This window comes from Anas acuta, chromosome Z (genome assembly GCF_963932015.1).
Source record: "Anas acuta chromosome Z, bAnaAcu1.1, whole genome shotgun sequence".
Taxonomy (NCBI): domain Eukaryota; kingdom Metazoa; phylum Chordata; class Aves; order Anseriformes; family Anatidae; genus Anas; species Anas acuta.
This window is the reverse complement of record NC_089017.1, coordinates 13957243-13985023: the sequence shown is the minus strand read 5'-3', so window position 1 is coordinate 13985023 and position 27781 is coordinate 13957243. Positions and strand designations below refer to the sequence as shown.

The window sequence follows — 27781 nt, the reverse complement described above, 5'->3', positions numbered from 1 at the left end:
GCCAGGGGGTATTTGAGTTGGAAATGAGGAGACATTTCTTCTCAGAAAGAGCAGTCAGGCACTGGGACGGGTTGCCCAGGGAGGTGGTGCAGTCACCGTCCCTGGGGGTGTCCAAGGGAAGGCTGGATGTGGTGCTTGGGGACAGGGCTTAGTGGGTGACACTGGTGGTAGGAGGATGGTTGGAACAGATGATCTTGGAGGGCTTTTCCAACCTGAATGACGCTATGATTCTAAAATAACAACGTGTGTATTCAAGCTTTTATTTTTCCATGCCGCCCACAGCATCTCCTGTCAGAAAACACCTTTTAACGGGAAGCCCGGCTCGGGGCTGGAGACCCAGCTCCCCACTCCCAGGCAGCGGCGACCTCCCCCTTCCTCTTCCCTTTTCTTCCCTTCCCTTCTCCCTCCCGGGATCCCGTCCCCGTCCGCGTCCCCGTCCCGTGGCGGCGCTGCCCATGCCGGCTGAGGCAGGCGGCGCCATGCGTCGTGTGGCGCCCCGGCGGCGGGCGGGGGCCGGGCTTCTCCTTCCTTCCCTCCCTCCTTCCCTCCCTCTTTCCCTCCCCGTCTGTCCGTGTCTGTCTGTCCGTCCCCCTGCCCGCCTCCCTCCCTCCCTCCCTCCCTTAAAGCCGGCGCGGCCGTGTCAGTAGCGCAGTGCGGGAGGTGGCTGCCGGCGGGGGGGGGCGGGCGCCATTTGCTCGGGCGCGTCTGAGGCGCTCCCGCCCCTCGGGCCCGGGCTGTCACCGCCTGAGGAGGAGCCGGTGCCGGGGCTGCCGCGGGGCGCCGCCAGCATGTTTGACAGGACGCGGCTGCCCTTCGTGGCGCTGGACGTGGTCTGCGTGGTGCTGGGTAGGTCTGCGGCCATGGGGGACCCGGGCTTGGCCGCGGGGGAGCGGGGGAGAGGAGCCCCCCCTGCCCCTCGCCTCCCCGCATGCACAGCCCCCGGCGCGGGGCTCCCCCTGCCTGTCTCTCGCCTCTGCCTGCGGCCGCTTCGCCTCCTCGCTCTTCCTCCTCCTCCTCCTCCGCCTCACTCCTCCTCACTCCTCCTCCTCACTTCAGTGCCACCCTGGGCCCTGCCCCTGGGCTGCAGCTGCTCCCCGGGGCCCCTCACAGCCCGTCCCGGCCCCGCGGGGTGGCTGCCAGGCTGCGGGCTGTGCCCCACACGCGGCGGTGCTCCCCTCAGGCAGCTCCGGGACCGCGGCTCTCGGTTCTTGTCATCTCTTTATTTTCCATCAGTCCCTCCTAAAAAAGTACAGCCCGTAGTGTGAGCTGTCGCAGGGTGCAGGGGACACGGGGTAGGTGCTGGTCAGATGAGGGTTGGGGAAGCCAAAGCTCCTCGAGGCGCTGTGAGCCAGGGAAGCACCTTCACTATCTGCTTGGGGACCCAGGGGGTGTTACGTGGTCTTGTTTTTTTGGCAGCTTTCTTCTTGCTCAAACAAGTGCAGAGCTTCAGTGATAAACCCGGGCACGGTCTTGTCACGGGCCAGAGCTGTATGAACAGCACACACCGAACGTGACATCTGTCTTGGTCAGAGGCATCCCTACTGCCAGCATCAACATCCGAGCAGTGCTCTAGCTTGCTTAGGTAGGCTGCTGATAGCTTCTGGGTGCTTAAATAGCGATGCTGTGTACCTGCGACTAAACGGCAGTCAGTAACAAAAGCCGTGGTTGACAGACTTTTTTTTTCTCCTTGCCTTGCTTGCTTCTTCCTGGCAGGGGAGGAATTGCAGCCAGTGCATTGTATAAAGCATCCTGACACCTGCAACACATCGAGTTACAAACTCTGTACTTGAGACAAAATACAGAAATATAGGAATGGGATAGATATTAGAAACAGGAGCAAATTCTCATCTTTTCATCTTCTCCCTGGCTCCCACAGGATTGAGACAGGACCTTAGAAGAACACAGAATTTAAGCCTGTGCCTCTGGAGGGGGAATCTGTTCTGTTTTTCTTCTATCAAGAAAACTAATTCCTGTTGATTTGCATTTTGTTCTTAACTCTGCCTCCCCCCTGCACGTGCACTTTGATATCTGTTCAAGTGACCTAGGTAATTGCTCAGATAAAGTGTCTTGCAGCTAACCTGATATCTAAGATCTCTGCTGGAGAGACCATGAAACTTCTCAGATAAAACTTCTTTAACTGTGTCATACTGAAAGTTTAAGGCTCTGTAGACCAGCTTTGGTTAGGGACCAAAGTCCCAGTCTTGGTGTGATCACCCTTTCTGCCACAAAAAGGGCTACCACATATGATGCTTGTGATCCTTGAGGTAACTCTTGATGCAGAGCAGTTTGGCTTCCTTTTTTTCTTCTCTTCTCTCTCCTGATCCTGCCACCTCTGTAGTATGTGAAGGTGGCAAAAAAAAAAAAAGCCCCAAACAATAAATTTTATTGTCTCAGCAGAGTTGGACAGAAAAAAAAAATAAGGCTACTTAGTATCACCACCTGGTGATGCTTCAAGTTTTGGCGACCTGACTTGTAATTTCCCTGCTATGAAAGTGGATGACTGACTGCATGTCTGTTTGACTTTTGCTTGTTCCTCGTACTGTTCTTTCTGCAGGTTCAACTCTGCCAACCTCTCTGAGTTTTCTGAAAGGGGAGGAGGAGAGAAAGAGCTTTCTTGTGAGATTGTGTGTGTGATTTTAAATGTGTTTATTGAAAGGTCTGGCAAATGCTGAAGATGGTACAGAGGAAAGAGACAGAATTGCTAAGTTAAGATCACAAAAGAGTAGGTTGGACCAGTGTCTCCTGGTTAATGTAGTGTCAATCTATTAGACTCAGGTTTCAGGCAGTTAAACTGATCTAGAGTTACTCTTACCTGGCCTTTAAAGAAACTCCCTCCCTGTCCACCTTTCTAACTGGTGAGGGAGAGATAACTCTGGGAAAGCAGTCTTCAGTGCCCTAAGAAAAGAAACATGCTCTTTCTCTTATCAGAATGATAATTCCTTCCTAGTAAGCACCAGAACACTAGATAACGTTAGGAAAAACAAACACACACAAGCTGCAGACTTCTGCAGCCCCTGTCAGTAGGAGCAGAGCAGCGAGGCTGTGCCTGCGTGCTGCAGTGCTGGTGGGTGGGTGCTGCATGGCTGCGCCTAGGTCTGCAGCACCACGGACAAAAGCTCCCATCTGCGTGGCCCAGTGGGCATCAGCCAACATCTTCTCCCTTCAGTGGAAAGTGTGAATGCCCTGGGCTGCAGGGTTTCTTTCCTCTGCATCCTTATGTTATTAGCAGTCCCTCCTTACTTTACTGATGGAGAGACAGCTCTTACAGCATGGCTCAGATGTCTGGGACTGTCACTGCATTTAAACAAAAGTAAAATGGTTTTATATCAATACCAAGACTTGGATTATTTCTTATTGTTGATATTGTTTTAATGTTTCATGCAGGAAAACAACAGCTTGTGAGAATAACTTGATAGGCTTTGTCTGATGTCCTCGTTAGGCACTATACATGTGCACCCTGCTGTTCCTGCAGGTCTATTGTTTGGCTGCAGATCAGGCTCCTTCAGAAAGGCAAGTAAAAGAACAAAGCCGGGAAACACCTGGTTACATCCTAGAATGAATGCAAGAGCTAAATACACCTACCTCTAGTCCAAATTCTCATTAAGACTAGGTCAGGGTGTATTTAGAAAAAAAAAAAACACCATGTTTTTTTTTTTTTTTTAAAAAAAAACTTCTTTTCTAAATTAAGTACTTTAGAGGTGACTAGAGAAGGAAAACGTTTTCTGTGAAGCAAGGCCCTAGGCAACTTGGTTCTGGTCTATGCTTGTTGCAGTTCATGTCTAATTTGAATGCAAGGTTGAGGTAAAACAAGAACTTAGGATCTTCTCTGCCTTGTCAGTGGTGGTACAGATATTGTTTGTAAGGACTGTGCTTGTCAGTGTGATTGCTTGGCATAATAGAATATGTACATCCTAAAATTAATATTTTTGTGTGTAAAAACAAAACAAAAACAAAAAAACACCTTAGCCTTCTGCAATAAGTTGGAAAATAGTATGGGGTTACTTATGTAGCTGTGCTTTACAGCAGTTTTAAATTCGTTTGGTGTATATATAGGGACTTCTTCTCACAAAGATAGTTTCATGACATTCCCTTAAGTAAGGGAAGGGGAAGCTGTAGTCTTCCAAAGAGAACAACGTGAGAACTAAAACGAAGTACTAATTGCTTACATAAGATTGGGTGTTTTTAACAAGATAGCTGAGTCTACAGGAATGTGTTGTGGTACAGGGCAGTGTGCTAAATAGCAGACACCTGTACAAGCAAATCCACGTGTCCTACACAGTTTGTGTAGTGGGGGAGTGCGATGGCCAGGCTGCTTTGTGCACCCCATACAACATTTCTGTTTTAGGTGCTGTTATTCCCATCTGGCAGAGTTTGGTCTGTCGGTGAAGGCAGAAGCCTGTACAATGGTGAGGGATTGCCATGCAGTGAGGGAAGGCCTGCTCTATATGGGTTAGCACTTCCTGATTGCCCTCATTCAAGTAAGACCTCCTCCCCTCTTACTTCTGACTCATGGGTACTTGTGTCACCATCCTTATTTTCCACATTGTGTGGATGCTCTTAATCTCTTCTCTCTTGTGCCTGAGTTCATGGTTAAGCTGTAGCAGGTTCATGTCAAAGCCACTTGCCTACAGATGACACTGTCCACCAGGGACCGCAAGGTGGTACTCACTAGGTTGGCTCTAGGTTCCCCAAAAACATCTGTCACCTCAAACCCAGAAGGTCTTCCCTCTGACACTGCTTTCTTGAAGACGTGGGAGTGAATATTCCAGTTGTGACACTGTTCCCTTGTCCCCTCCCTGGAGCCCCAGGTTAGAGCCTGACTAGCTAATGAATGCCTCAAAGCCAGCAGTAAGGTTCTTGCTTTGCCCGGTGTTGCTCTTAAGCATATCTTGTCCTCTGGCTAACCCCTGCTCACAAAAAGTTCTTGTACTTGCCTTTTACAGCTCTGTGTAAATCCTGGTCCACCTTCCAGTATCTTCCCATGAACCAGATCGTGAACTCAGCACTACACTCCTTGTTCTTGGCAGAGCAGGGGAAGATGCTTCTCAGCAGCGAGCCTCCTTACCAAACGCTTCAGTCCTGTTTTTTAAATCATAAATAGACATAATAAGGGCTCTTGCAGCGTGCTGGTGCCTTCTGTTTAAGAGATGGGGAGGGAAGATGCATTTTCTCTAGAAAATTAAATTTCTACAGCTAAATGACATCATTTAGCTCATCCCTCATAGCTGAAGAGGTCCTGCCTCATCTTGTAGCTGCTCTGGTGCTAGCCAGAAAAAATGTGGCTGTGATTTTTGTCAGGGATTCACTGGTATGGGCTTCATTGTTGCTGTGTCTGCTCTTTGGAGGGCTTTCTCCTTATCCCATATCCCCCCAGCGGAAGCTTCTCTTTCCTAGGGCCTAATTACTTAGAACAGGTCTTGTACAATAGCTGTGAGATGTTACCTTGCCATCCCTGGTATAGAAGAAAGGGCATAGCTTTTTGCTACATGACCCCTTTCCTAGGGAAGGAGGAAGCAGTACCTGTACTGAACAAGAGCTTTGCCCTAAGTGTAGAAGGGATTATATACCAAATTTCAGCACTTCAGCCACCATCTGCCTTTCTGTTCAAATAAGATGGAATTTCTTCCTCAAGTTAGTACATTATCCCTTTGTAATCTGGTTCTTTTGTTGCTGATTGCTGCTGTAGTAAGGCCACAGCTGAGTCTTGGATGACTGAGTCACTAAAGCTTAACTGTATGTGCAGCATTCCCTGCAATCTTGGTACTTAGGATGATGAAGAGTATGTGTTCCTAACTGCATCTGCCTTATTTTCAGGTGTCCAAAGGGTAATGGGTTCATCTTACCACAGGCTGAAAGGGCTTTTTCAGCAGCTAGAGGGTGAGAGAATACCTTCAGTCAGGAACTGCTCCCATAGAACAGCCACAAGCGACTTCTCACGTCAGCTTCTCCCATGTGTGTTTGTAACACTTCCCTGAGTCAATGAAATCAAAGTCTTCAGTTTTGTTTCATTAGGTGAGTCTTCACTGTAGGGCTGGTGTCCAGATAAAATATTCCTGCCCAATGTGGTGGCTGGCCCTGAGGCTAATGAGATTCTTGAGGAATGGAAGTACAATTGTTAATTCTGCTTGCACACTTGCTTCCGATCTCTTTGTTAGCCCTAGGACTCCACTGATCAGCCCTGGAAAATGAAATCTGATCATCAATATGTAGGTGCTAAGACCACAGATCAAATAGTGGCGATTCTTGACAGAACTGGCAAGCTACCCCTGCTCTATTACATGAGCACAGGAAGACTTTCTACACCAACATTATTCATCATACTTTCACATCGAGCAGCGTTTACAAATTCTTGAGAACTTCACATTCCCCCAAATCAGTACAGAACAATGGCTGTGATAGCTGTAAAGTATATTGGGCATAATTTCTCTTCTAAATTCTATTTAGATCTAGCTTAATACAGAGGTTATGTTCTCAGAGTGGCTACACACTACAAACTTCAGTGTGCAGTGAAAAAACAATGCCCCAATACCAGAAATACTCCTTGTAAGCACTGTGACATGCAGCTGTGTGTGAGATGTCCTGGTAGGCAACAAGGTGTACAACTTAATGGGTGTTCTGAGTGCCTCTGTAGCACTGCCATTGTAGGACTTGGCTTTCTTAAAGCATGTTTGAGTACTGCTGTGCTCTTAGGCCTCAGTGGGAAAAGGGCAGATGCCCTTCGAACTAATAAATCCCTATTTTTGGGGGGCTGACTGTTACTTCAGATCAGGGTGTGTAACTCTAAGTGAAGGATCTGAAAGTCTCGTGAGAGTGAATGGAAAAATAATTGTCTTGCCATTTCAGTCTTTATAACTTCATAAAAGAACACTGGCCTTATAATTGACACCAACTTTGGTTCATTTATTTATTTAAATTGCTTACCCGTGTTGCCAGAGTTAATGGCTTGGTTTCCTTCACTGTATCGTGCTCCGTGTCTGTAAGTGCAGTTTTAGGTGGAATGTTTGTAGGAAAGCTCTCTTACGCTGTGTGTACTTGGTGTGCACATATGGGCTTCTAAATTCTTTACACAACATGGTCAAAGCCTTTTACAGGGCACGCAGTACAGGCGGTGATAAATATTTAACTTCTAAACAGGGAGGGTTTCAGTGGGAGAACCTGCTCTCTCTTGCTCGGGCTGCAGCCAGCTTGCTTCGAGCATTGCAATGAGAGGAGCTACCCACACTTACATCCCTTTCCATCCTTTCTCCCCTCTGCCCCTGATCTCTTAGTGGTTAGTACATTGGTCTTAAATCTCTGTCGGATGTCAGGAGTAAGAGCAAGTGGCCTCTGCCCTGCTGGGTGAGCTGCTGCTGAATTCCCGGGGGTTGTCTGTGGGCTTGTTTGGCTTGGACCTCCTCCACCTGCTGACCAGGTGCCGAGCAGAGGGCAAACGGCCTTAGCTTCTGACCTGCAGTGGGCTCTCTTGAGCCACGTGGTTTTTGTGGTGCAAAGAGTAGGATAGGGGTGAGATGAGAAAGTAATACATCCTTGCACTTACCTTGTGTTTGTACTTCCCAAGATGCTCACAGGAGAGACAGCTGTGGGGTTCTGGGCTCCAGCAAGTGCTTCTAAATGCTCATTCAAGCTGATTGTGTCATCTTGTTATAACAAGATTGAAATGTAGAAGTGAGGGAGCACACCTCACTTGTCCATCCAATCCTTTTTTAAATAAGTGTTGTGGCTTATTCTAACAGGTCAATCATACAGGTAACTGAAGTAGTGTTCCCGTGTAGTAATTCTGCTGTTGGATGCAGAAAAACTGTAGAACTGGGTGTAGATTTCTGCTAATAAATGAGTGGACTAGAAATTATTCAGTGCTTAGGCTGTCCCAGCTCAGAGGAAAGCTTCCCTTGCCTTCTGTCTCTACCAGCCTTGACTTTTCTTACCCAAAAGCATCAGGTATGGGGAGGGAATCATTTGGTGAAAATTGTTAGCTGGCCCAGGCTGCTCACCTGGCTTTTCTGCAAGCGAACAGAAAGACTCAAAATGCAGGTAATCTATAGCTGCAGGTTTATTTGTGAGATTCAGATGTAGTCTGGTGTGTGAAATGTGTCTCCCTTGTTTGCTGAAGCCTAGTACAGCAGCTTCAGGCACTGTCAGAGCAATCAGTGTGTTGGTATTAAAAACATTCTGCATTCTTCAGGGTAGCAAACTAAGAAACTCTGCTGGGAAGGTTTGTGACAGCTTTGACTGGGAGGTGAGTTGTAGGGTACTCCCTCATCTCAGGTGCTGAAAATGACATTGACCTTCCATTTGTCCATCCCTCAAAAGTGTCAAAAGACAAAACACTTCTTAAAGTTGTAGTCTTCCTTTTTTTTTTTTTTGGGGGGGGGCTGGAGTTTTCACTACACCCATAGCCTTCTACCTAAGAGCCATTGACTATTTCTTTCTCTTCACTGCACATAGAAGAAACTCTTCAGTACTACTGCTTTTTACAGATTCTCCAAAATTCACTGCAGCAGCATGACATTGACCTGTCTGTTTCTTTAAATCTCTCACACACCTCCTTAGCCCCAGATTGTGCATTCTAAAATGAGCAGGAAAGCAAACGTGTTTGTACTGGCTGAAAATAACGACAAAAACACATGTAAGAGCAGGAAAAATCTCAGTTCTCCCTCACCCTGAGTAGAAGTTACCAGCTGGGTTAGTAGGTGAGGTTCAGCTCAGAATGACACCATCTATATGGACGCGGAGTTATTTCACAATATCATCTCTTAAATAAGTATGTATGGTATGAAAACTCATTTTTTTTAATGAGTGGCCAATTACTGGTCTGTTATGAGGCTGGCTTTCGGTATATTTCATACAGATTTTTCCAGTACAGCTTTAGTTCCTGTTTGACACCTCCCTTCTTCTCCCAGCTTAGCTGTAAATTGGGGATTTCTTTTCAAAGGCCAAAGTTTACTTTGTCTCAGAACGTCAGCTGCAGAATCTAACGATCCTTTTCTCCAGAATAAACATGGAGAAATACAAACATCAGTCTCACTCTAGTCCAGTCCAGTTTCTCTTAACTAGCACTTCTGAGCTCAGATTAGCGTGATGGAAGACTTTGGTTAATGATCAAGCTAGAATATTCTCATTTTCCATAGACACTTGAAGGTTAACTGCCTTTCCCCCAGCTGCTAGGACATACTCGTTAGCTTAAATGAGAAGAACTTCCTGATGGAAGGCTGGGTGGGGGTCTCGTGTGCCACAGGGAACTGGAATCAACAGCTCAGGGAAGCTTTCAACGTGGTGCTAAGCCTCAAATGAAGGTTGTCACCTCCAAAGATAAGGAGGTCATTGGGTTAATTAAAAGATGTTTACAAAAAGTAGTTAATTACTTTGAACTGCTTAAAACTGGGGAGGAGAATGTCTTATAGCTAGGGATGCTGTTTCATGAGGCATTTAAATTGATCTGAGGCTACGGCCAGTCTTTTTTTCCTCCACACTCTTGGCTACTTGTTCCTGTTCTATGCTTTCTACTACCTTTAAGTCATGCACTCAGACAGATGAGCAAGATCTCCAGAAAATATTTATGTTCTCTGAATTTTCTAATTTTCTTTTTTTTTTTTTTTTTGAAGGCAGGTTAATGTCAGAAGCTATTACAACCATTATGAGGACAGGGTAAGACAGTAAATGGCCAGAGGCAGGAGGAAGGGAGGTCAGTCTAGGCTGGCTTGAGTTGCTCTTCAAAACTCCTGAAGTTTCTGGCCATGTTTTGATAGTACCACAGCTGATTCCCAACTAGATAGTATGGTGTATATAATGGTGTAGGATAACATAATGCATAGTCTATAATGAGCAAAAGTAAAAAATAGTTTTAATATGCATGACTGCTCTAAACTGTGTCCACAGCCTGAATTAGGAAAAGGTTCTTGGAGTATAAGCAGAATGCAAAGACTGTTTTTGTGACTCTGAAGCCACCTGCTGTCACACAGTATTCTCTGCTGGTCTTACATGTTATGGCAACTGTCAGCTGCAAGAGAGGCCAGCTCAGCTATAAATGCTAGGATATTTTTCATTTCTTTGTCTAAAGATACCTGAGTCAGCAAGGTGCCCTTGCTGCTAAGAAAGCTAATGGCTCTCTTGGCTGCGTCAGGCAAGGCACTGCCAGCAGGTCCAGGCTCTTCCCAAGTGCTCAGTGATGGGCAGGATGGGAGGCAGTGGGCACAACCCTGCACACAGGAGGCTCCATCCCACCACCAGGAGCCCTCCTGTGCTGTGCGGGTGAGGGAGCCCTGGCACATGCTGCCCAGACAGGCTGTGGGGTCTCCTCCTTGGAGATCTCCAAAAACACCAGGATTTGGTCCTGGGCAGCCTGCTCTGGGTGTCCCTGCTTGGGCAGGGGTTGGGCCAGATGGACCCAGAGGCCCCTGTCAGCCTCAGCCCTTCGGGGGCTCTGTGATATCCTGTGTAGCTTGCTGGCAAAGCCAAAGTGTGCCATGCTGTGCTTCTAAGCTTAGGTACTTCACTCTAAAATCACAAGTGTGGCAGATACCACGCGTCTGAATAACAATGCAGCAGTACATACCATGAAAATACAGCTTATTATTCTTCTTTTATGTAGGATAGATGGTGGAACTTCATTTAAACAGATGAAAACAGAAGGAATTGCTTCTTAATAAAACACATATAAGAACACTTCTCTACATTAAACAAGATTTTTTTTTTTTTTTCCAGATAAGAACTCCACCTTCCCCTTTCCATGTTTTCTTCCTGACATTCATTTTCTGTGGGTGGAAAACTAATCTAACAGTAACTTCCTTTCTGGTCTCCCACCCTGTACTTCCCTTTCTTCCTTCCTTATAGGATTTTGTGTCATACCATGTTGTCCAGCCAGATACGGATAAATAAGAGTTCACTGATGGCTATTGATACTGCTATGAATAATCTAGGTTCACAATGGAAACGAGGCTGTAACTGGCTGGAGTTGAACTTCCTTGTGGTCTCAGAGCAGCCTGATATAACGTGTGTTGCTAGCTCAGCTTTGTGTTGCCCTGTTCTTAATAGCTCCAGCCAAAAACTTAGAGCTGTTTCTTCCCGAGCCCCTGCTTGGTCATTCCAATCCTCTTTCAAACTCCATCCTGTGCCCTTTTCTGCTCTGGTCCATGCATCTGAGGTCTTTCGCCATTAGATAAAGGCTTCAAATCTCTACAGGCCTTTTTCCTTTTCAACTTTGCTGCTACTTCTGAAGCTTTTGAGGGTCAGCCACAGCACGTGTGTTGGAACCAGGTGAGCAATTCAGAGCTGCCCCCTGTTTCTTGCTGCTAGCTTGCAGAGCAACCTCTGGAGTCTGTCGGTGACAAGCAGTTGACCAGATCAGTTAAGCAAAGTAGCAGAAAAGAGAAACTTCACTTCTGAGCCTGAAGCATGGGGAGCTTTGGGAAGTAAACCTTTTCCTCTGAAGGCTGTGTTTTGGGGGAGGTGGATAATAACCGAGCCGTTAGGATCCCGTAAGGAAGGTGTGGGTTGCCTAGCTCAGAAGAGCACCCTCAGAGGTTGCTGCTGCTGGCCAGGTAAAGAGGAAGAGAAACCTTGTAAAGAGGGCAGGGCACGAGGGCTGGTGTACGATACTGCCTTGTAGCCTTCTAATCTTTCCTTAGATCTTGGTGATCCTTACCAACTGGAGGAAACAGCTAATAGATCCGCACGGATGTGCATTCCTCAAAGTTCAGCGTTCAGTCAGCCTGCATAAAGGTCGTGGGGCAGCTTAGCACCTGCCATGGTGATACTGGTCTGCCACGTACACCACTGTTTGCTTCTGGTGTGGAAACTGCAGGGCTCTTTGTCTGTGTGTACCCGGTGGGGTCTTCCCACCCTTCAGAATGAGCAATGGGAAAAATGCTGCTGTTCCTTTGCCATGGGCAGTCAGTGTAGGAAGCCCACCCAGCTTCGGGTTCCTCATGTTCTCTTGCTCTGGACTGCACAAACAAATTTTGCAGTCACCTATGTGAAGCTGTCCCTCTCATTTGCTGCCCTTCCTCCCCACCCTGCCACTTCCCAGTGTTTCCTGGCTGAAAATAAGAAATGATTTCTTAATGTCAACTCTAGATGACATAGTCTATGTAGTACTTAAAAACAGTTCTAATAATGTAACTGAATCACTTTGATTTAACCACTATGCAAACCTAGAAATGTCAGAAGGAATGGCTGAATGTAGGAGCATCAGAAAAATTCAGATGACTCTTGTTAAGCAACAGTAGTTCTGACAAATGAGTTCTTACAAACAGATTTAACATAAAGTTATTTCTTCAGATGAAGAGAGAGCTGAATTTTGAGTTCCTTTCCCTGTAGTTTAATGAAAACTGAACTTCTCTTAGCTCAATAAAAATGAATAACACTGTCAGGAATTCGCCTTAATTGGAAAAAAACTAAACAATAAAAAGCCCTCAAGCTTCTGTCTTAACTAGGTTACAGAGTGAGTAATTCTCTCCTACTGCAATTACACAACAACAACAAAAAAAACTATTCAAAAGAAAGTTTGTTTTGCCGGAAGGCTTAAAACACTGCTTGTCAAACCGTTCAGGTCCCTTCTTTCTCATGTACGCTCATGTAATGTCTCACTTCCAATTCCTAAAGATTTTTTTGTTAAAAACAAGCAAACCACCATGACCCAGAACCGTAAAACTGTGAGCGCTGGTGGCACGAAACCTGGAATCGGTGAGCTAAGGATCCTGCCGTGTTCGTAAGTGAGCTCTGCTGGAGGGGCTTCTAGCTTCTGACGAGAGCACTTGGAGAACGTATTTCGGCAGCTGACAAAGGTGATAAGTTCACTAAGACAGGCTAAACCCAAACACCCAGAAACAAAACCAAAGGCAAAAAAAAAAAAGTAAAAAGCTGACAACATTGGCTTAAAAAAAGTTTGATCTTGAAATGTAATGGACAGAAATCGTGTGGCAAAGGAGTGACTACTTCTTGGTGTTAAGTTGTAGCAGCTTTTCTCACAAAATGCGTCCTTGTGTCTATAGTAGTCAGCTTCTGAAGACCACAAGCTGCTGCTTAAATAGACCATGAGGTTGTGACATTTCCACACACGACCTCTTTGGTATTTTGGTGCGACCTATTTGAGGAGATAGGACTGCAAGAAATAGGACAGCGAGCTGGCAAAGCCGTGGCTTGACTCTGGGTACGGCGTGCCAGAGACGAGGACAGGAAACGTGGGCTCTGACTTACATCAGTGGAATCTTGCCACGGCCTCGGAGAGCTGAAAATTGGCTCCAGACTGCCATGCAGCAACCTCCTTTGATCCACTCTGAGCGAACTCTTGAGTTCTTCAGTGTGACTTCCTTTGTGCTCAACGGGCTGAGTCTGCTTGCACTGCTTCTTGCTCAGCTGTCAGAGCAGAGGAGGGAGAGGGCTCTAGATGTGATTGATTAGGAGGTATCATACTTCACCAAAAGGCTGGTGCTTCAGCTTCAAGAAGTGCTTCCATCTCATGAGATGTTAAACCATCAGCCGAAGTGATCTGCTGCACCAGGGCCTCTGCCTTTCAAGTGAAGTGTGACAGTCCTCAGGGTTTCAGGTGCTTTGTGGAACAGATTTCTCCACTCTTGATACCTTCCTTTCCTTCTAATGAAGCATATAGGAGTAAGTTTATTTAAAAGGCCTTTAAGAGGTGATTTCCCTGAGCTTAGTTTACCTCTTTCATCTTCTTTTAAGCAAAAGTCTATTTTTTTGGGGTTTGGGCTTTTAACAGTTCTTCATTATACACTGGTGATCCACTACTTTTTCAGGGGACCAAGGGAAAGGGGGAAACTTGGAAGTAAGATGGCAAACTTGAGCTTCCTAAGCTGACTGCTCCTGTGAAGTCTATTCTCCAGCTAATTCTTACTTTGACAGAAATCAAGTTCAGACAAATGTATCTTTCAGACATCTTGATGGCTTCTTTAGGGTATGCCTGCTAGCATACTGGGAGTGAACTTAGGAGAGGACATAAGTTAATGCGTTATACATGCAGAGTAAGTTCAGAGAGCTGTCATTTGGACCCAAGTCTCTGTTTTCATGTTAAAATTCATTGTTATGTGCATGCAGAAGTCTTCTGAAGTGAACCAAATTCATGTAAATGCACCTTGTAAAATTAAAAACCTCATTGCTGTTAGATGCAGTCCATTCAAAGTGCCCATGTTTCCTGCTGGTGTCTCTGAAGTTCTCTTGCTCTCCTTACCTGCATGGAAAAACACTTGCATGAAATCTTTAACTTCCCTATTCAAAATAAAAGTATCTTTTTTTTTCCCCTTGTTTTCTGTAAACACTGACCAGATTAGTGTGTAGAACAAGGCTGGTAATTCAGATATGAGCCAATGTCATGGGGTGGAGAGGGCACAGAAGGGCACAGACTGCCCTCGCTAACTAGCTGGTCATGTGAGCGGCAAATGCTGTCCTTAAGCACAATCTTGGTTCAGTGTGTGTGGCAACTCTGTCTGATGAAAGGACTTGGAGTTCTGTGCTTAACTTCTCTATCTGGTGGGGTAATATCAAGGTCTTTCTGAAGCAGATGTATAAAATTTCTGTAAAAATGGTTTTCTAAGTGTGTATGCTGCATGATAATTTGCTCTGACCTGGGAAACTTTAGTTTTGCATGTTTGGTGGTTTCCTCCATGCATGTTAAGAATGTTTTTTTTTTTTTTTTTTTTTGATTTAACCATATGTATTTCTTTTTTTGTGTTTTTTGTTTTCCTTCCCCCAACAGCTGGCTTACCCCTTGGTGTTCTAAACTTGGCCAAAATAAAACCGTATCAGAGAGGCTTTTTCTGTAATGATGACAGCATCAAGTATCCGTTCCATGACAGTACCATCACATCCACTGTCCTCTACACAGTGGGGTTCACCCTGCCCATTTTCTCTGTAAGTAGCTAATATATAGGGAGCTTTGGTGATGGGAGTAAAATGTATGCCTTTTAGGATTACAGCACTGTGACTGAGCTGAAGCCAGGAGGAGAGGTTATAAAGGCAAAGTCCCGAATGTACGTATAGTCGTATACATGTGAAAGGTGCAGTTGGCTACTTTCTGTTTGCAGAGAAAATCTGGAACTAATTTCTAACTAGCAGTGTCTCTATAATCTCATTTGCTTTAGGAACAGAAAAATTGGAGATGAGGATTTGCTGCATCTTAGTGAGCTTCGATTGTTATCTTTGGGGAGAAAAACACTACAGGTTCCATATTGCTAAGAAATGAATACATCTGTCTTCTGTTCAGAATGGCTTACTCTGATAAATATTTGTGGTGATAAGACTTCCACTTTAGCAGAGCATGCAAACCTGCAATTAGCAAGTGTTGGTTCTGTACGCTTTCTACAGAAATAAGTCTAATTTGAACTTGGTGGTGATTTTTTGTTGTTTAAAAAGTGTAATGATTCCTTAAACCTTCAAAAGTGGGATACAGAGGCTGAAAATCCAGATGCTTACAGAAAAGAGGCTCTGTTTTCAAGACCACATGATTTTAATAAAGAAGAATTAAACTCTGCGGTAGTTCTTTTAACAATATTTTAAGCCTGATTGTATCCAAATTTTAGTAAGGTTTGAACTGGTTTAGAGAGCCAAAATCTAACTAATCAGAATAGTCTCTGGCCTGGAGTTTCATCTTGTCTCTGCACATATTAAACTGGTTAGAAGGTAGAAGTAGCCATTTAAAACAAGTCACCAGATATCCGTGGAATCTATACATGTGCTTTTTTTACTCAAATTTTGCTTTAAATGTTTGTTTGTTAGAGGTTTGTTCCTCTCCAATAAAAGTAAGGTCAACACAACAATTGTTACCGTTAGTATTTAGTTCAATTTTTGAGGAAAATAGTTGTCTGAAGCTTTTCAGTTAAGTCCGCTAATGTACATGTGTAGGATTTGCACAGCAAACTTACAGTGCCTTGGTGCAGGGAATTAGAATATATACCTGTATCCATCATTTCTGGCCTATGGTTTGTGTATTTTTTTTTGGGGGGGGAGGGAAGGGGGAGAATGACTGTCAAAATCTAAAACATTTGTAGGTTTACAACAACAATACCTGTTATCCAAATTGGTTCTGTTTCAATTTGAACATTTACAAACCATAAAGTAACACAGGTTTCCTGTGATCTAGTGAGAGAAAGGCAGTCTTTGTAGCAGAGGTATATTACTGCTGTGTGTAGGTAACACAGTAACTTAACTGGTTTTATTAGTCCTGGTTTTAGATTCCCCCACCTTGTTCTCTTAAGTGTTGGTCTACTAATGCAAGAAGTCTTAACTGATGCCTATTAGTTGGCTTGGATTAAGTTTGTGATGCTTCCAAGTTCTGTAGCTGATGAGCTCCTTGTAAAACACCTCTTTCTGAGAATGATGGAAGTTATTGTAGAATAAAACCAAAATTAAACTACTCTGCACTGAGTAAAAAAAGAATCTGCCTCTGAAACTGCTGGGACCCTATCAGAACAATGGATATTTAAATTGTAATTGTACTTCACTGCTGAAACTTGGAAGGGGAGGAGAATCGGGTTGTGGAAACAGTTCTGGAAATGTCTGTAGGCAGTTTTTCAGCCCCTTGCAAAGGGTGAAAAGCCTTTGTGCTTACTGAGAACTTGAGGACTAGGGTGAGCTGTAGAACTAGGGAGCCAAAGAAATAGGTTTTTATCAGTTACTGAATTTCAAGTGGATTCCAGCTGAATGCTTTCTAACTTCAATATTGCTTTTAGTCAGAATGGAAGGATGGCCTGTTCTCCCATGTGCCTGGTGACAGGACAAGGGGGAATGGGCTAAAGTTGCGCCAGGGGAGTTTTAGGTTAGATGTTAGGAAGAACTTCTTTACTGAAAGGGTTGTTAGGCACTGGAACAGGCTGCCCAGGGAGGTGGTGGAGTCACCATCCCTGGAAGTCTTCAAAAGATGTTTAGATGTAGAGCTTAGGGATATGGTTTAGTGGGGACTCAGTGTTAGGTCAGAGGTTGGACTCGATGATCTTGAGGTCTGTTCCAACCTAGAAATTCTGTGATTCTGTGAAAAAGTTGACAAGGCAGAGAACAGGAGAATCAGATATCCAGACTGATTCTTGCTCCGGACTGTTTCAATGGAGGCTTGAGACCTGTTTTCAGAGCAGCTAAAGTTTTTGGAAGTGGTATGTTTTGAATCAATACCTTCAACAGGGTCAAAGCTGGTTCATGAGAGCTTATTGAACAATAGTTCTCATTATCTCACATCTAGTCCAAATGTTATCTTGAGATAAGAGTCTTGTGGAAGGTCCAGGCTTTTTAATAAAGGAGTTGATGCTAAAAGTAGGGTCTAGTACTGTGCGAAGAGTTCATAAATAGGTCTTTTGTGCAAACTTTGTTCTCACATCAGACTCTTGTTCCTGCATTGGACTTAACCTCAGCTTTGTCTCATTACAAGAAAGAAGAACTTGTGGTGAGAAGTTGAGGGAAGTAAAGGGAAACATATCTGAAATGTGAAAAATGAATGGTTAATCGAGGAGTAAAGTGGTTATAGGCCTTCCCTCTAGCACTCAACAATGTGGAGGTATCCCTGATCCAGTTATTTAGTCTTTAGCCACCAAAGCCTCATAAAATCTAAGCAGAAATGCTTGAAATATTATGAGTATGTTCCTTGCTGCACTAAAAGATCGCTTATCTTCAGAATCCAGTAAGAAATGGCCTCAACATCTTCCCTGCATAATAATAATGAAAGGTCTTGTCTGTTTCAGTTGGTAGGATAGGCCTGTAGTGGAACATAAAATAACTTCAAAGGTGTGTGCATGCAACCCAACAACCAAAAAAACCACCAAATGTACAATAATGAGTAGGGCATAGATATTCCATTGTTAAGAAGTCTAGTTTTATGAAGAAGGAACAATGACAAAGTGTGTCAATGTCTCTCTTGTGGCAAACTCTAGCCATGCCCATTTGCATGTGCTCCATTCAGTTGGTCTTTTCTGGTGACCTGACCTACAAATTAATTTCCTCTTCCCCCAGTCCTCATTCTTAGACCCACTGCCTTCAGGGGCACTTATGCAGCTTTTCTTAAATCCGCTGCTTGGGACTCCTTCCTTTGAGTGAAAGGAATGTCGTGGGTCTGTGGAACTCAATTTATCCTCCTTGAAGACGTATACTCAAGTTGTGTCACAGAACGGTTTGGATTGGAAGGGACCTTAAAGATCACCTAACTCCAATGCCCCCTGCCACATCACTTTGTCTTTTACTTCATAAAACAGAACAAAGTCTTTGTTTGGTTTGGCAGATGTTGCTGTCTTCAATATCACAAAGCCTTCCCAAAAGGAAGCCACTTAGTTTTGTTTCTTTGACCAATTAGACTTAATGTTTTCAGAAACATGTCCTTCCACCATATGCAACAGTATCTGGCTGTCAGTTTTCCTTCCTACAAAGGCACAATACTTTGGAGGCCACCTATCGATTTATTTTCTGACAAAAGAAGTGAAACTTTTCTGTGTTTGTGAAAGGGATCCATTTTGCAGTGAAACTTCAATTGAGAGTTCCTATTTGATTAATGATATAAGCACTTACTGGGCTAACTCATGTTTCTCAAGGGACAAATGTAGTTACAACTGTGGTAAAGATTGATAAAGCAGGGAACTGAAATTAAGCCATTGTAAGACTCAGATTGGTAGAGATACGTGTTTCATTTTTTGCTGTCATAACTTTTTTTATGGCCCACTGCTGATACTTTTGCAACTGATTGAAATTAAATTTCGTTTTGACACTAGAGCGCACATTAGCATCCCTTTTCTCATTTTTAGGTCTCTAGTTATTAAAACTGATAGATTTATTATTTATTAAACAAGAGTTTCTCTACTATAGGAAACCTTTCAAATAGGAAAATGTGTTACTCTCATAGTTTCCATTGCACTGGAAACCTTTTCGGGCAGTGCTGATGAATTTCATATTCTATGAGTTCTGCTTGACACTAACTGTTCACCTCCTATACTCCAGATGACTATTGTCTTTGAAACCATGCTTATTCTGAGGAATACTCTGCTTAAACCTAGCATAATAACTCTGTGTGAAGGGGTAATGTGTAGGGTGATGTACTTTAATTAAAAGATCAGTCATCCTTGAGTGAGATTGGATGCAACACCTGCCACTTCTGAGCCTCTGCACCAGCTTCGGCCCCTTCTGTTGCACGGCTGCCCTGCAGAGCAGTTGGATGCAACAATAGCAGAGGAGCACCAAGCACATTCTGTGCTTGAATGAGTCACCTGTACCAGATGCAAATCTTAAATTGTGGCAGCTTGCCTATTAAGTGTGTAGACTTGGGGTTGTACTTCTTTTCTCAATCCTTCAGATGCAATTATTAATACAGTGATGAAGGTGCCATGTAAGAACCAGAGTAAAATAATTGGCAGCCTAATAGTAGACAGAGCTTCAGGCAAGGGTTTTTAAACTTGTAGGTGAAGTTTGGTCACAACTACGAGAAGACCAAGCTGTCAGTGTGTTTGAGCTGTTCTTGAAGGTTTTAGCTGACAAAGTATATGAAAGAGTGAAAAGGAATAGGGGGAGATGTAGGGAGAGAGAGTTGAGACTTCTGCTTAAATTACTTTAAATAACAAGCAGTCTGTCTTCTGTCCTCTGGCTCACCTGCTCACACCTTCATTTGCTGTGCCCTAGGCAGTAAATTGCTTATGCAGCTTTTTTTCTGGCTAAAATTGATTGACAAAAAGCAGCAGTTGCTCGTGGTGAACCAAAGATTGATGGCTCTTCCTAGGTGCTCTCATGAACTTTAAAGTTCTTTACATAAATGGAAAGTGGAGCTGTTATAAAACTGAAAAAGAGAAGCAAAAATCTAACTTGTCTGTAAGGAGCTGTGAGACACCAGTAGCAGCCTGCACAGAATGCAGGTAGCTACATGGGGTAATAACAAAGTCTTGGAAGTTTCAGTTAAGTTATTGTAAAAGGAATGTTTCCAGGCATGTTTTCTAGTGTTGTACAAATGAATACTATGAATGTTTTTGCTGATGAACGTAGTAGCAGGTCTCTACAGAACATACAGGAGAAGCATTAACTTGGCTTCTGCCTTGACTGTCTTGAATTTCTGGTGTAAGAGGACTTAATCTCAAAATACCACTTATGCTTTTCCATTGGAAACCTAGGTCTTCCCTAGTTTAAAGCAGTTCTAATGAAGTTGACATTAGCTAATAGGTTGAAAGTGGTGATGGCTTTGCTGTCTGCTGTTCTCTCAGCTGTATTCACTGTTTCCTGGTGTCAACCACCTGTTCTCCTAATCCTATTATTCCTCTTAATAATTCCTCTATAATCCTATTAATCCTCTCTTCTTCTAGAATTAAGGAGGTCTCTATCAGTAGTTGATCAATTAATAATTGGAAATTAGACTAGGAAGATGAAGTTCTCAGACAACAAAGCAGCATTTAAAAAATAAAACAACGTAAACCAACCAACAAAACTTTTTTTTCTATAGATTCAAATGATCTTCTCACCAAAATATTATGCAGAAAACCTGAGGGGTCAAGACAGGACAGCAATATATCTGGCTACTGACATACAGTGTAGATGAATGTAAAGTGATGTCCCTCCTGAGGAGAGTAGGAGGGATAATAACCCTATGCAATCCTAGTGTGATGTTCTTTCAGCCTGCATGGTAATGGTCAGCTTTTAGCTCCATGAAGAAGTGCTTTGGAAAAGCCTTGTCTAATGGCTGCTCTGTTGATGTACAGCAGACATAGGAAACAATTTCCCCCCTCTTGTACGCTGAAATGACAAGCTCATCTGAGTAGCTTAACCTCCAAGTGCATTACTCTGAACTCATTAATGGATAAATCTCCATCTCTCTTGCCCTTAAAGTGGTTTTGCAGGCAAAACTGGATGACCTTGATCTTCTTCTGTGTCAAAGAGTTGCCAGCTTTGTCAGCAGTACATCTGCTAGTTATGCCAGAATCATTAATGAATTATACACTGCGTAGTGCTAGCTCCATGACTTGATCCCTGAGATTACCCTGCCAGTAACCTTCTCCCAACCTTATAGTTTGTCTTAACATACCTTTTGTCGTTTTCCCTTTAGGCAATTTCTTCACCCTGCTGCAGTTGACTTGTAAACCTTTACAAGTCCACATCAGGGATGCTTTTTTGGTATTGTCATCTGAGAAGTACTCAGTAGAGAGCCTTTAATGACCCTTTGCCATCTCTACTTCTTACTAAAGAGACAAATCCGATTACTTTTCTTACTTTCGTCTAAAACTGAGTCCAGCTGGTTTTTAGTAATTCTCCTGTTTGTTTGCCAGACTCTGCACTTTGAAGCTTGGTTAGGGGGAAATGGATATTTGTAGAAAAAGCAGGGCTTTTCTTTTAACATAGTGTGGCAGCGTGATTGTGCAAGATGTAGCATTCACCCGTACTGCCCAGTGATTTGCTGCTGAATTTTTACTACTATTCCTTGAGAAATAACCTTGATACTTCCAGGTGGATAAATCTCATGTCTGGGTAGGCTTATCCTGCAACAGGTCTAAAATTCTGTTAATTTTTCTTATGCCTGTCCTCTGAAATGATGGTATCTTTCAGGGTTTTAAAAAAAAAAAGTCTATTACAAATATAGGGCTAACTAACTTTGTGCTTATTACAGTGAGAGGCTTCACCTTGTTCAGACATTATGCCAGTTGTGTTGCTTGTATTTTTGTGTTTGTATGAAAGCTGAACTATGTATTTCTCTGTCTTTTATCTTGGAGGGATGTGTACTTACACTGCAGAAGTACTAAAGGTCTATGTTTGAAAGGATTTCAATCTAAGTGTCAGGCTTGTTTATGTGGGATTTGTTTATTTTTCTAAACAAACTCAGTCACTTAAAACAGCAAAACCCTCAGTTATGGTGCATTTTCTTAATGGTTTTGCTTGCCAGAAACAGGGGTTGCTGTTGTCTCCCTAGTCTGACTTCTCCTTTGCTCCCTTCCCCTCTAAACCAGCTAACAGTGAAACCAATCAATGTGTATTTAAAAGAAGTAAATTAAACCTGCTGTATGGAGCGTGTTTTGAGGGGGTAGCTGTAGACCCCGGGAGAGTGCTTTACTGGCTCTTGATGTCTTTTTGGTTACTGATTAGCAACTGCCTTGGACTGTGCAAATGGTAAATTGCAAATGTAGTTCTGTTGACTGAAGGTTTCGGTTTGATAGTATTAGATCAATCTGATAAAACTGCCAGTAAGCTGGCTTTTGGAAACTAAAACTTCTGTGCCAGCTTTTAATGGAACATGTCTCCTTTCAGCACTGAGACATGCTCAGAACAAGGAGAAAAGTCTGTTGCAATTGTTTCTTTAATCAGTTACAATTGGAAGAAAATGGAAAAAAAAATACTATGTGTAACAAACTGTATACAATTTTTAACAGTGTTATGTTACACAGCATAGCTCTTTGGATTAATTGTAGGTAAATATCAAACTTTTAAAGACTGTCTCAATGAAATCGTGCTTTCTGACTCAAAGCTACTGGCTTTCTTATTGGAGCGTTGCTGGTTATGACTTCAGGAAACTGTCTGTGACTCCCATAATTAATGGATGTTCTTCCCCATACTCGGTGGCCTTCAGGTGTAGGTGTAGTACTTTCCTCAAAGCTCCATGGAGCAACCCATCATATGCTTTCATACCTAGTGCTGGTCTGTCAGTAGTCCACTGCTGGACACAAATGACTACGTAATACTTCATACGTTGTCTCAGTAATACTGCCTGAAGGATTATAGCTCAGGAAGATCAGAATCCTTCTCTCTCTTAAGCCTGGGGAGATGTTCTGAGTGCTAGGGTGAAATGTGAGTTCCTTTACCATGCTCTTCATCGCTTTATTACGCGACTCTTGGTCTAACAAAGACGAGCAGTGGAACATCAGACAGATGAAGATGCACCTCAGCACTTGAGTGATGGAGAGAAGCTGTGAAAGAGGGCAGTCTAATTTATTTTAGCTGGTTCCTAGTAGCTTAAAATGCAAAGCAAACACCAAGTTTGTTGTTTATTTAACTATTCTGTTTGCATGCTCTTGATACAGGACAGTGCTGCAAGCAATTACAGACTAATCAGAGCAGAATCTCAGTATTGCTGAAGAGTGAGCACACATTTCAAACAACTTCTCTTTGCAAGAAAAAAACATTTTTGAAACATAACCTGAGCCCTCCAGAAACTTGCCTCCTTTCCAGCCATGAACATTTGGAGCAGTAAGGTGGGGGTAGGAGGAAGTGGGGATGAAGCCACCTTCATGCCATTAATCATAAAGCAGGTCTTTAAAAGGGATGATACACAGCTGGTGACATGCCAGTGACAACGCCTAGGAGAGCAGAGACTTTGGGTTTTGGTAGCTGCCTGGACGTGGTCCTGGGCAACCTGCTCTGGGTGTCCCTGCTTGAGCAGAGGTTAGGCTGAATGGACCCAAAGGCCCCTGCCAGCCTCAGCAATTCTGGGATGCTGTGATTTGTGTTCTTAGGCTGAGCTTAATTGTGTGAGTGACTGCTTTACAGGGATGATTGGAAACTACCAACTTTGAAAGAGTAAATCCTGTAAAAAATCAGTCTTATTTCATCAGTCCATTTAATCAGTTCTCATTTTTAACCTTGAGATCTAAAGAAGTCTTGAATCTTTTTGTTAGTGTGTGTCCAGGGCAAAAACATCCTTTGTTCCATCATACTTCTATGGAATAAATGGTGTTGGAAATGCATCATGGCCTCGTGTTGACAAGCAGCACCTTCCCTCGTGGCTGCACGCTACTTCTGCCTCCTCCCTCGCACAGGGGAGCTAAACAGTGATCTGCAGCTGATGTGCAGGCGTGCTGCTGTAACACCACCACGGAGGAAGGCAGGGCCAAATCCCTGCTATCTTTGCTATTAGGATCAAGGAACACTAGTATTTTTTGTTGTTTTGTTATGTTTTCTTTTTCTTTCCCTGGTAGAAAGGCTGCTTTTGCACCGTCCTGCACAGCCCAGCTCCCGGGCAGCGTGCTGGCTGCTGTCTGAATGGCTCAGTGTTTTGGAGAGGCTCTGGCTTGGCTCTCAGCCTGTCCTGCTGTCCCTCCTCTGCTCGGTTGGTGTGCCTGGATGGCTTCCAGAGCCAGATCAGTTGTAGTCCCCCTGGCATGGATCTGGAAACAACCCCTCTTCACAATGGCAGGGCTTTTCTCCTCCCTGGAAGTGGTAGGAAGCTTGGATTTGTGTAACTGCAGCAGTGCAGGGTGTGTTTGATTCTGAGTGATGGGCACTGCAACAAGCCCCGAGCTACTCAGCTGTGTCCCAGCACTGCGTCACTCTCAGGTTGCCTCGAGGAAGTTTTCACCTCATGAGTCACTGGCTTGTCATTCATTCTTCCCTCTCAGTTTTGAAACTGAAGCATTTGTTTAAAAGTCACTTCTCCGTGACGTAAACAGCAAAAGCTGTAGCGAAACATTGGCGTAACCACCGTGTTCCTCATCTGTGTCTGGACCATGAGTTGGACTTTGTTTGTAGGGCTTCCTGAGTGGAGGTTAAAGGGCGAAGGAGTTTGAGAAGTATCCAGTGTTTTCTCTTTCACTTTTGTGAAGTTTGGCTATAACTCTGAGCTCCATTCCTTCCCTACTCCCTAATTTTTTGCAGCATTTGATATTTTTTCTTCCCGATGTCATCTTCTCTGTCCTTTCTATATTATCTTTGTTTGTAGACACTTACCTGGGGGTGGCTGGTATGTACGTGGGAAGAGGTAGCTGGGCTGTGCCCTGACACAAAGATCCTGAGGAGGGAAGTGTGATCACGGTGGCATCTCTCCTGTAGGCAGGACGGAGCCCGTCTTTCATCCTTGTGATCCCTAATTGGTATATAAGGAGTAGGGTCTTCCCCAAAATGACTTTTTCTTTGTCCAGCTCTCACCTGGTATGCATTTTGTATGATGCTACTGAATTTCGAGCACAAAATCAAGTTCTCTTCAGCTTGTAAATCCCGAAGTTGAAGACTTACTGAAGGTTCTTGGTGGTCTGCCATTTCTCTTCTTCCATACAGTCATGTTCTTCTGAGGTTATTCATCCCTGTAGGAGCAGTGCCTGCAATCTTTGAGCCACAGACAGAGGATCAGGGTTTAAAAATGCCTTGGTAAGAGTTTGTATCCTCTTGGGAACGTCTCTTAAACTCTGCCGTTCAAATGCCTAGCCTCAATTAGTGTTGCAGGTCTCCTGGTGCACAGTCCGTGGTGTGCCTTCATCTTGTCCTTAAGATGACAGAAACTCCTTTTGATGGAAAACAGGAACGAAACCTCCAAGCCCCAAGGCTGTTGGGTGTGTGCAGTGACCACGTTGTTCCTGGGGCCTAACCAGTGTGCCTGGAGTGAGGAGGCTGCATGCTCACCTTGTCATCCTTCCCCTGCTCCTTCCTGAAAACTCCCTCTGCACTTGCACTCCCCAAGGAGCACCCCTCTTCTGCTTTCACGAAATGCAGTTTCTGCTCTCCTGCTTTCTGAAGCTGGCCAGGGAAGGCGTGAAGGGGCAGCTGCTGCTCACTGCAACGTAAAGGAGGAGTGGGTAATTGTGGCAGCAGCAGCAAATTGAGCCACTCGGTGGCTGTCACTCAACTGTTCACTCAGTCATGGTTTCGGCATACTTTCATGATTCGTGTGCCATGAACGTGAAAGAAATCCTGTCCTCTCTCTCCTTCCTCAAACCTGTGCACGTGGCTCAGCAGCCTCTCGCGGGAGGAGGCAGCCCTGGGGCAGAGCACACAGCCTTCCGACCTGCTGCATGTCCCTTCCTCTTCATGCACTGCTCCTTGGAAATGCGGGGGTGTAATAATCACCAGAGTTTAAATGTTGCTTTTGTAATGTATTTTTTATTCCTTTTTGCTAGCTGGCTTGCCTTTTGCAATTCTCAATTCAAGACGTATCCCCTTCCAGAGAGGATTTTTCTGTAGTGACGAATCCATCCAGTATCCATACAAAGAGGACACCATTTCTTATAAGTTGTTAGCAGGAATAATTGTTCCTTTCAGTATAATTGTTGTAAGTTAAACTTTTTTTTTTCATTGCATTTTGATTTCAATGGGGGTGGGAAGGAGGGGCAGTCTGTAATACAGATTTCTAAAACATTTTTCTATAGGATTTCTCAAACTTTAATGCCCTTAGCTTTGCTGCTAAGGCAGGAGAAATGGTTTTCTGGTAAGGATAACTAAAAAGTTTTCATTTGAAGCCAAACAAATATAAGTGAAGAACAGGAAAAGAACACCATTGAACTATAGTGGCATATTTTGGTTTTTAGGTGACTTAATTCTACAGTTTGTAAGATATGGGAATGAAGAGAGCTTTTATGGGTTAAGAATAAGACTCGTGTGTTAAATGTCTGTTTAAAGCTTTCCTCTTTTGGGAGCTACTGCTCAGGAGGCAAGTTATCATAACCTATAAAGTAAATATTTCTATTTGCCACAGAGCCACTGGAAATACACTGGAGGTAAAAAGTTCTGGAATAAGACAAAACATAATATTATGACTTCAAATCAGAACGTAGCACAACCATAGCTTTAGAACACAAAGAATAAGGAGCTAGGGAATTTTTTTTCCTGAACTTACTCTGAAGGTGAGAATAAAACAGTGTCCAGCTGTCTGAGTTAATGCTAGGTTTCATTTTGCTGCACCTAATGTGGTTCGGCTCTGCCCTGTGGGGAAGGGGACTGTCACCCCCTTACCTTCTCCTCACAGCTCATGCAAGAAGTGGCAGGACCATGCCATTGGGCATGGGTGGAGTGGAAAGCTGGATCTTACCAGTTACTTTTTGTTTTATGTCTTGTGGGACTGTACTTAATTCCCGCAATGGCCCCTCAACAGGGGCTTCGTCTCTGTCCAGATCTACCAAAAAACTTCAGATTCCACTCATGCCTTTGTGCTGGGTGACATCAAATTTGACGGTAGCTACAATTTCAGCAGTGTTGAAACTTTTTATGCCAAACAAGATTGTTAGGTGTTTAACTCCTTATCCAGGAATATGTCAGAAATTAGAGCAGGATAATGAGCAGCTAAAGCAGAATGTCAGCTGGCTGTTTTTCTGGGCTAATGGATTAAAAGCAGGAAATATAGCAGTCTGAGTCTCTTGTATAGATACTGTAGGTATGGATTTTTATCGAGGTTCCAACATATAGGTCAACCTGTAGCTTACGTGTGCTCTTGAAGTGAATTTTTTATCCTTACCTGTAGAAGTGTGGGGTTGGAAACCAGAACTGACTTACTTTGTTTCCTTTTATTGGAAAAACTGTGCTTTAGAACATAAATGCAGCAGATTTTTTAAATCATCCTCCCCTTTATTTTACATGTTTATGCTCAAACCAGGCAGTCAGTATTGCCAAGGAGCAGCCATGCTGGATAACAGCTGAGGTCCATCTAGCTTATTTCAAGTCAGATGGTAGAAGCAAACATTGGTGTCTTAATGCCTATACAGATGACTGAAGACAAATGCTCTGAGCCCAGATACCACTGACATAACTTGTTTCTTTAATCGCCTCAGCTGGGATGAGTGGCCTTCCAACTTTTTCAGCCATGATCTTTAAAAGGGATTAGTTCTTTACTAGTCAATACATGGTCATGGCTGTGACACTTCATTTCAGCTATCCTTGCTAAGAGGACACCCTGTGGGATGGGTAGGTTCTGTCTGAGAGCTTTGATTTCTGCTGTGCTTGAAATGTAACTTCAGCTTTAGTCCATGTTCCATCGTTTCTGTGTTTCAGTCCATGTTTTGGTAGCGTGCAGAACCCAAAAGCTATCAGTGTCATACCCTCATTGGCTTGTCTGCCTGCCTGAAGTGTGCAAAGCTACTAACAGCTGCCTCGTTTGCCCAGGTGCCAGTGTCTAACGACAGCCTTATTCGCT

General features: G+C 43.9%; 1 protein-coding gene across 2 annotated transcripts in view; it reads left to right on the top strand.

Annotated features, from left to right (window-relative positions):
- The first annotated feature begins 621 nt into the window (after positions 1-621).
- The window catches only part of PLPP1 (phospholipid phosphatase 1), a 59105-nt gene continuing 31945 nt past the window's right edge, over positions 622-27781 (top strand). Inside the window, exons 1-2 of one of the 2 annotated variants that reach the window (XM_068667871.1) lie at positions 622-846; positions 14711-14865. In XM_068667871.1, coding sequence (XP_068523972.1) covers positions 789-846; positions 14711-14865 — 213 coding nt within the window. In that variant the 5' untranslated portion in view covers positions 622-788. Of the gene's footprint in view, positions 847-14710; positions 14866-25775; positions 25928-27781 lie in introns of both variants that reach the window. The other variant, XM_068667872.1, reaches the window with a different exon arrangement.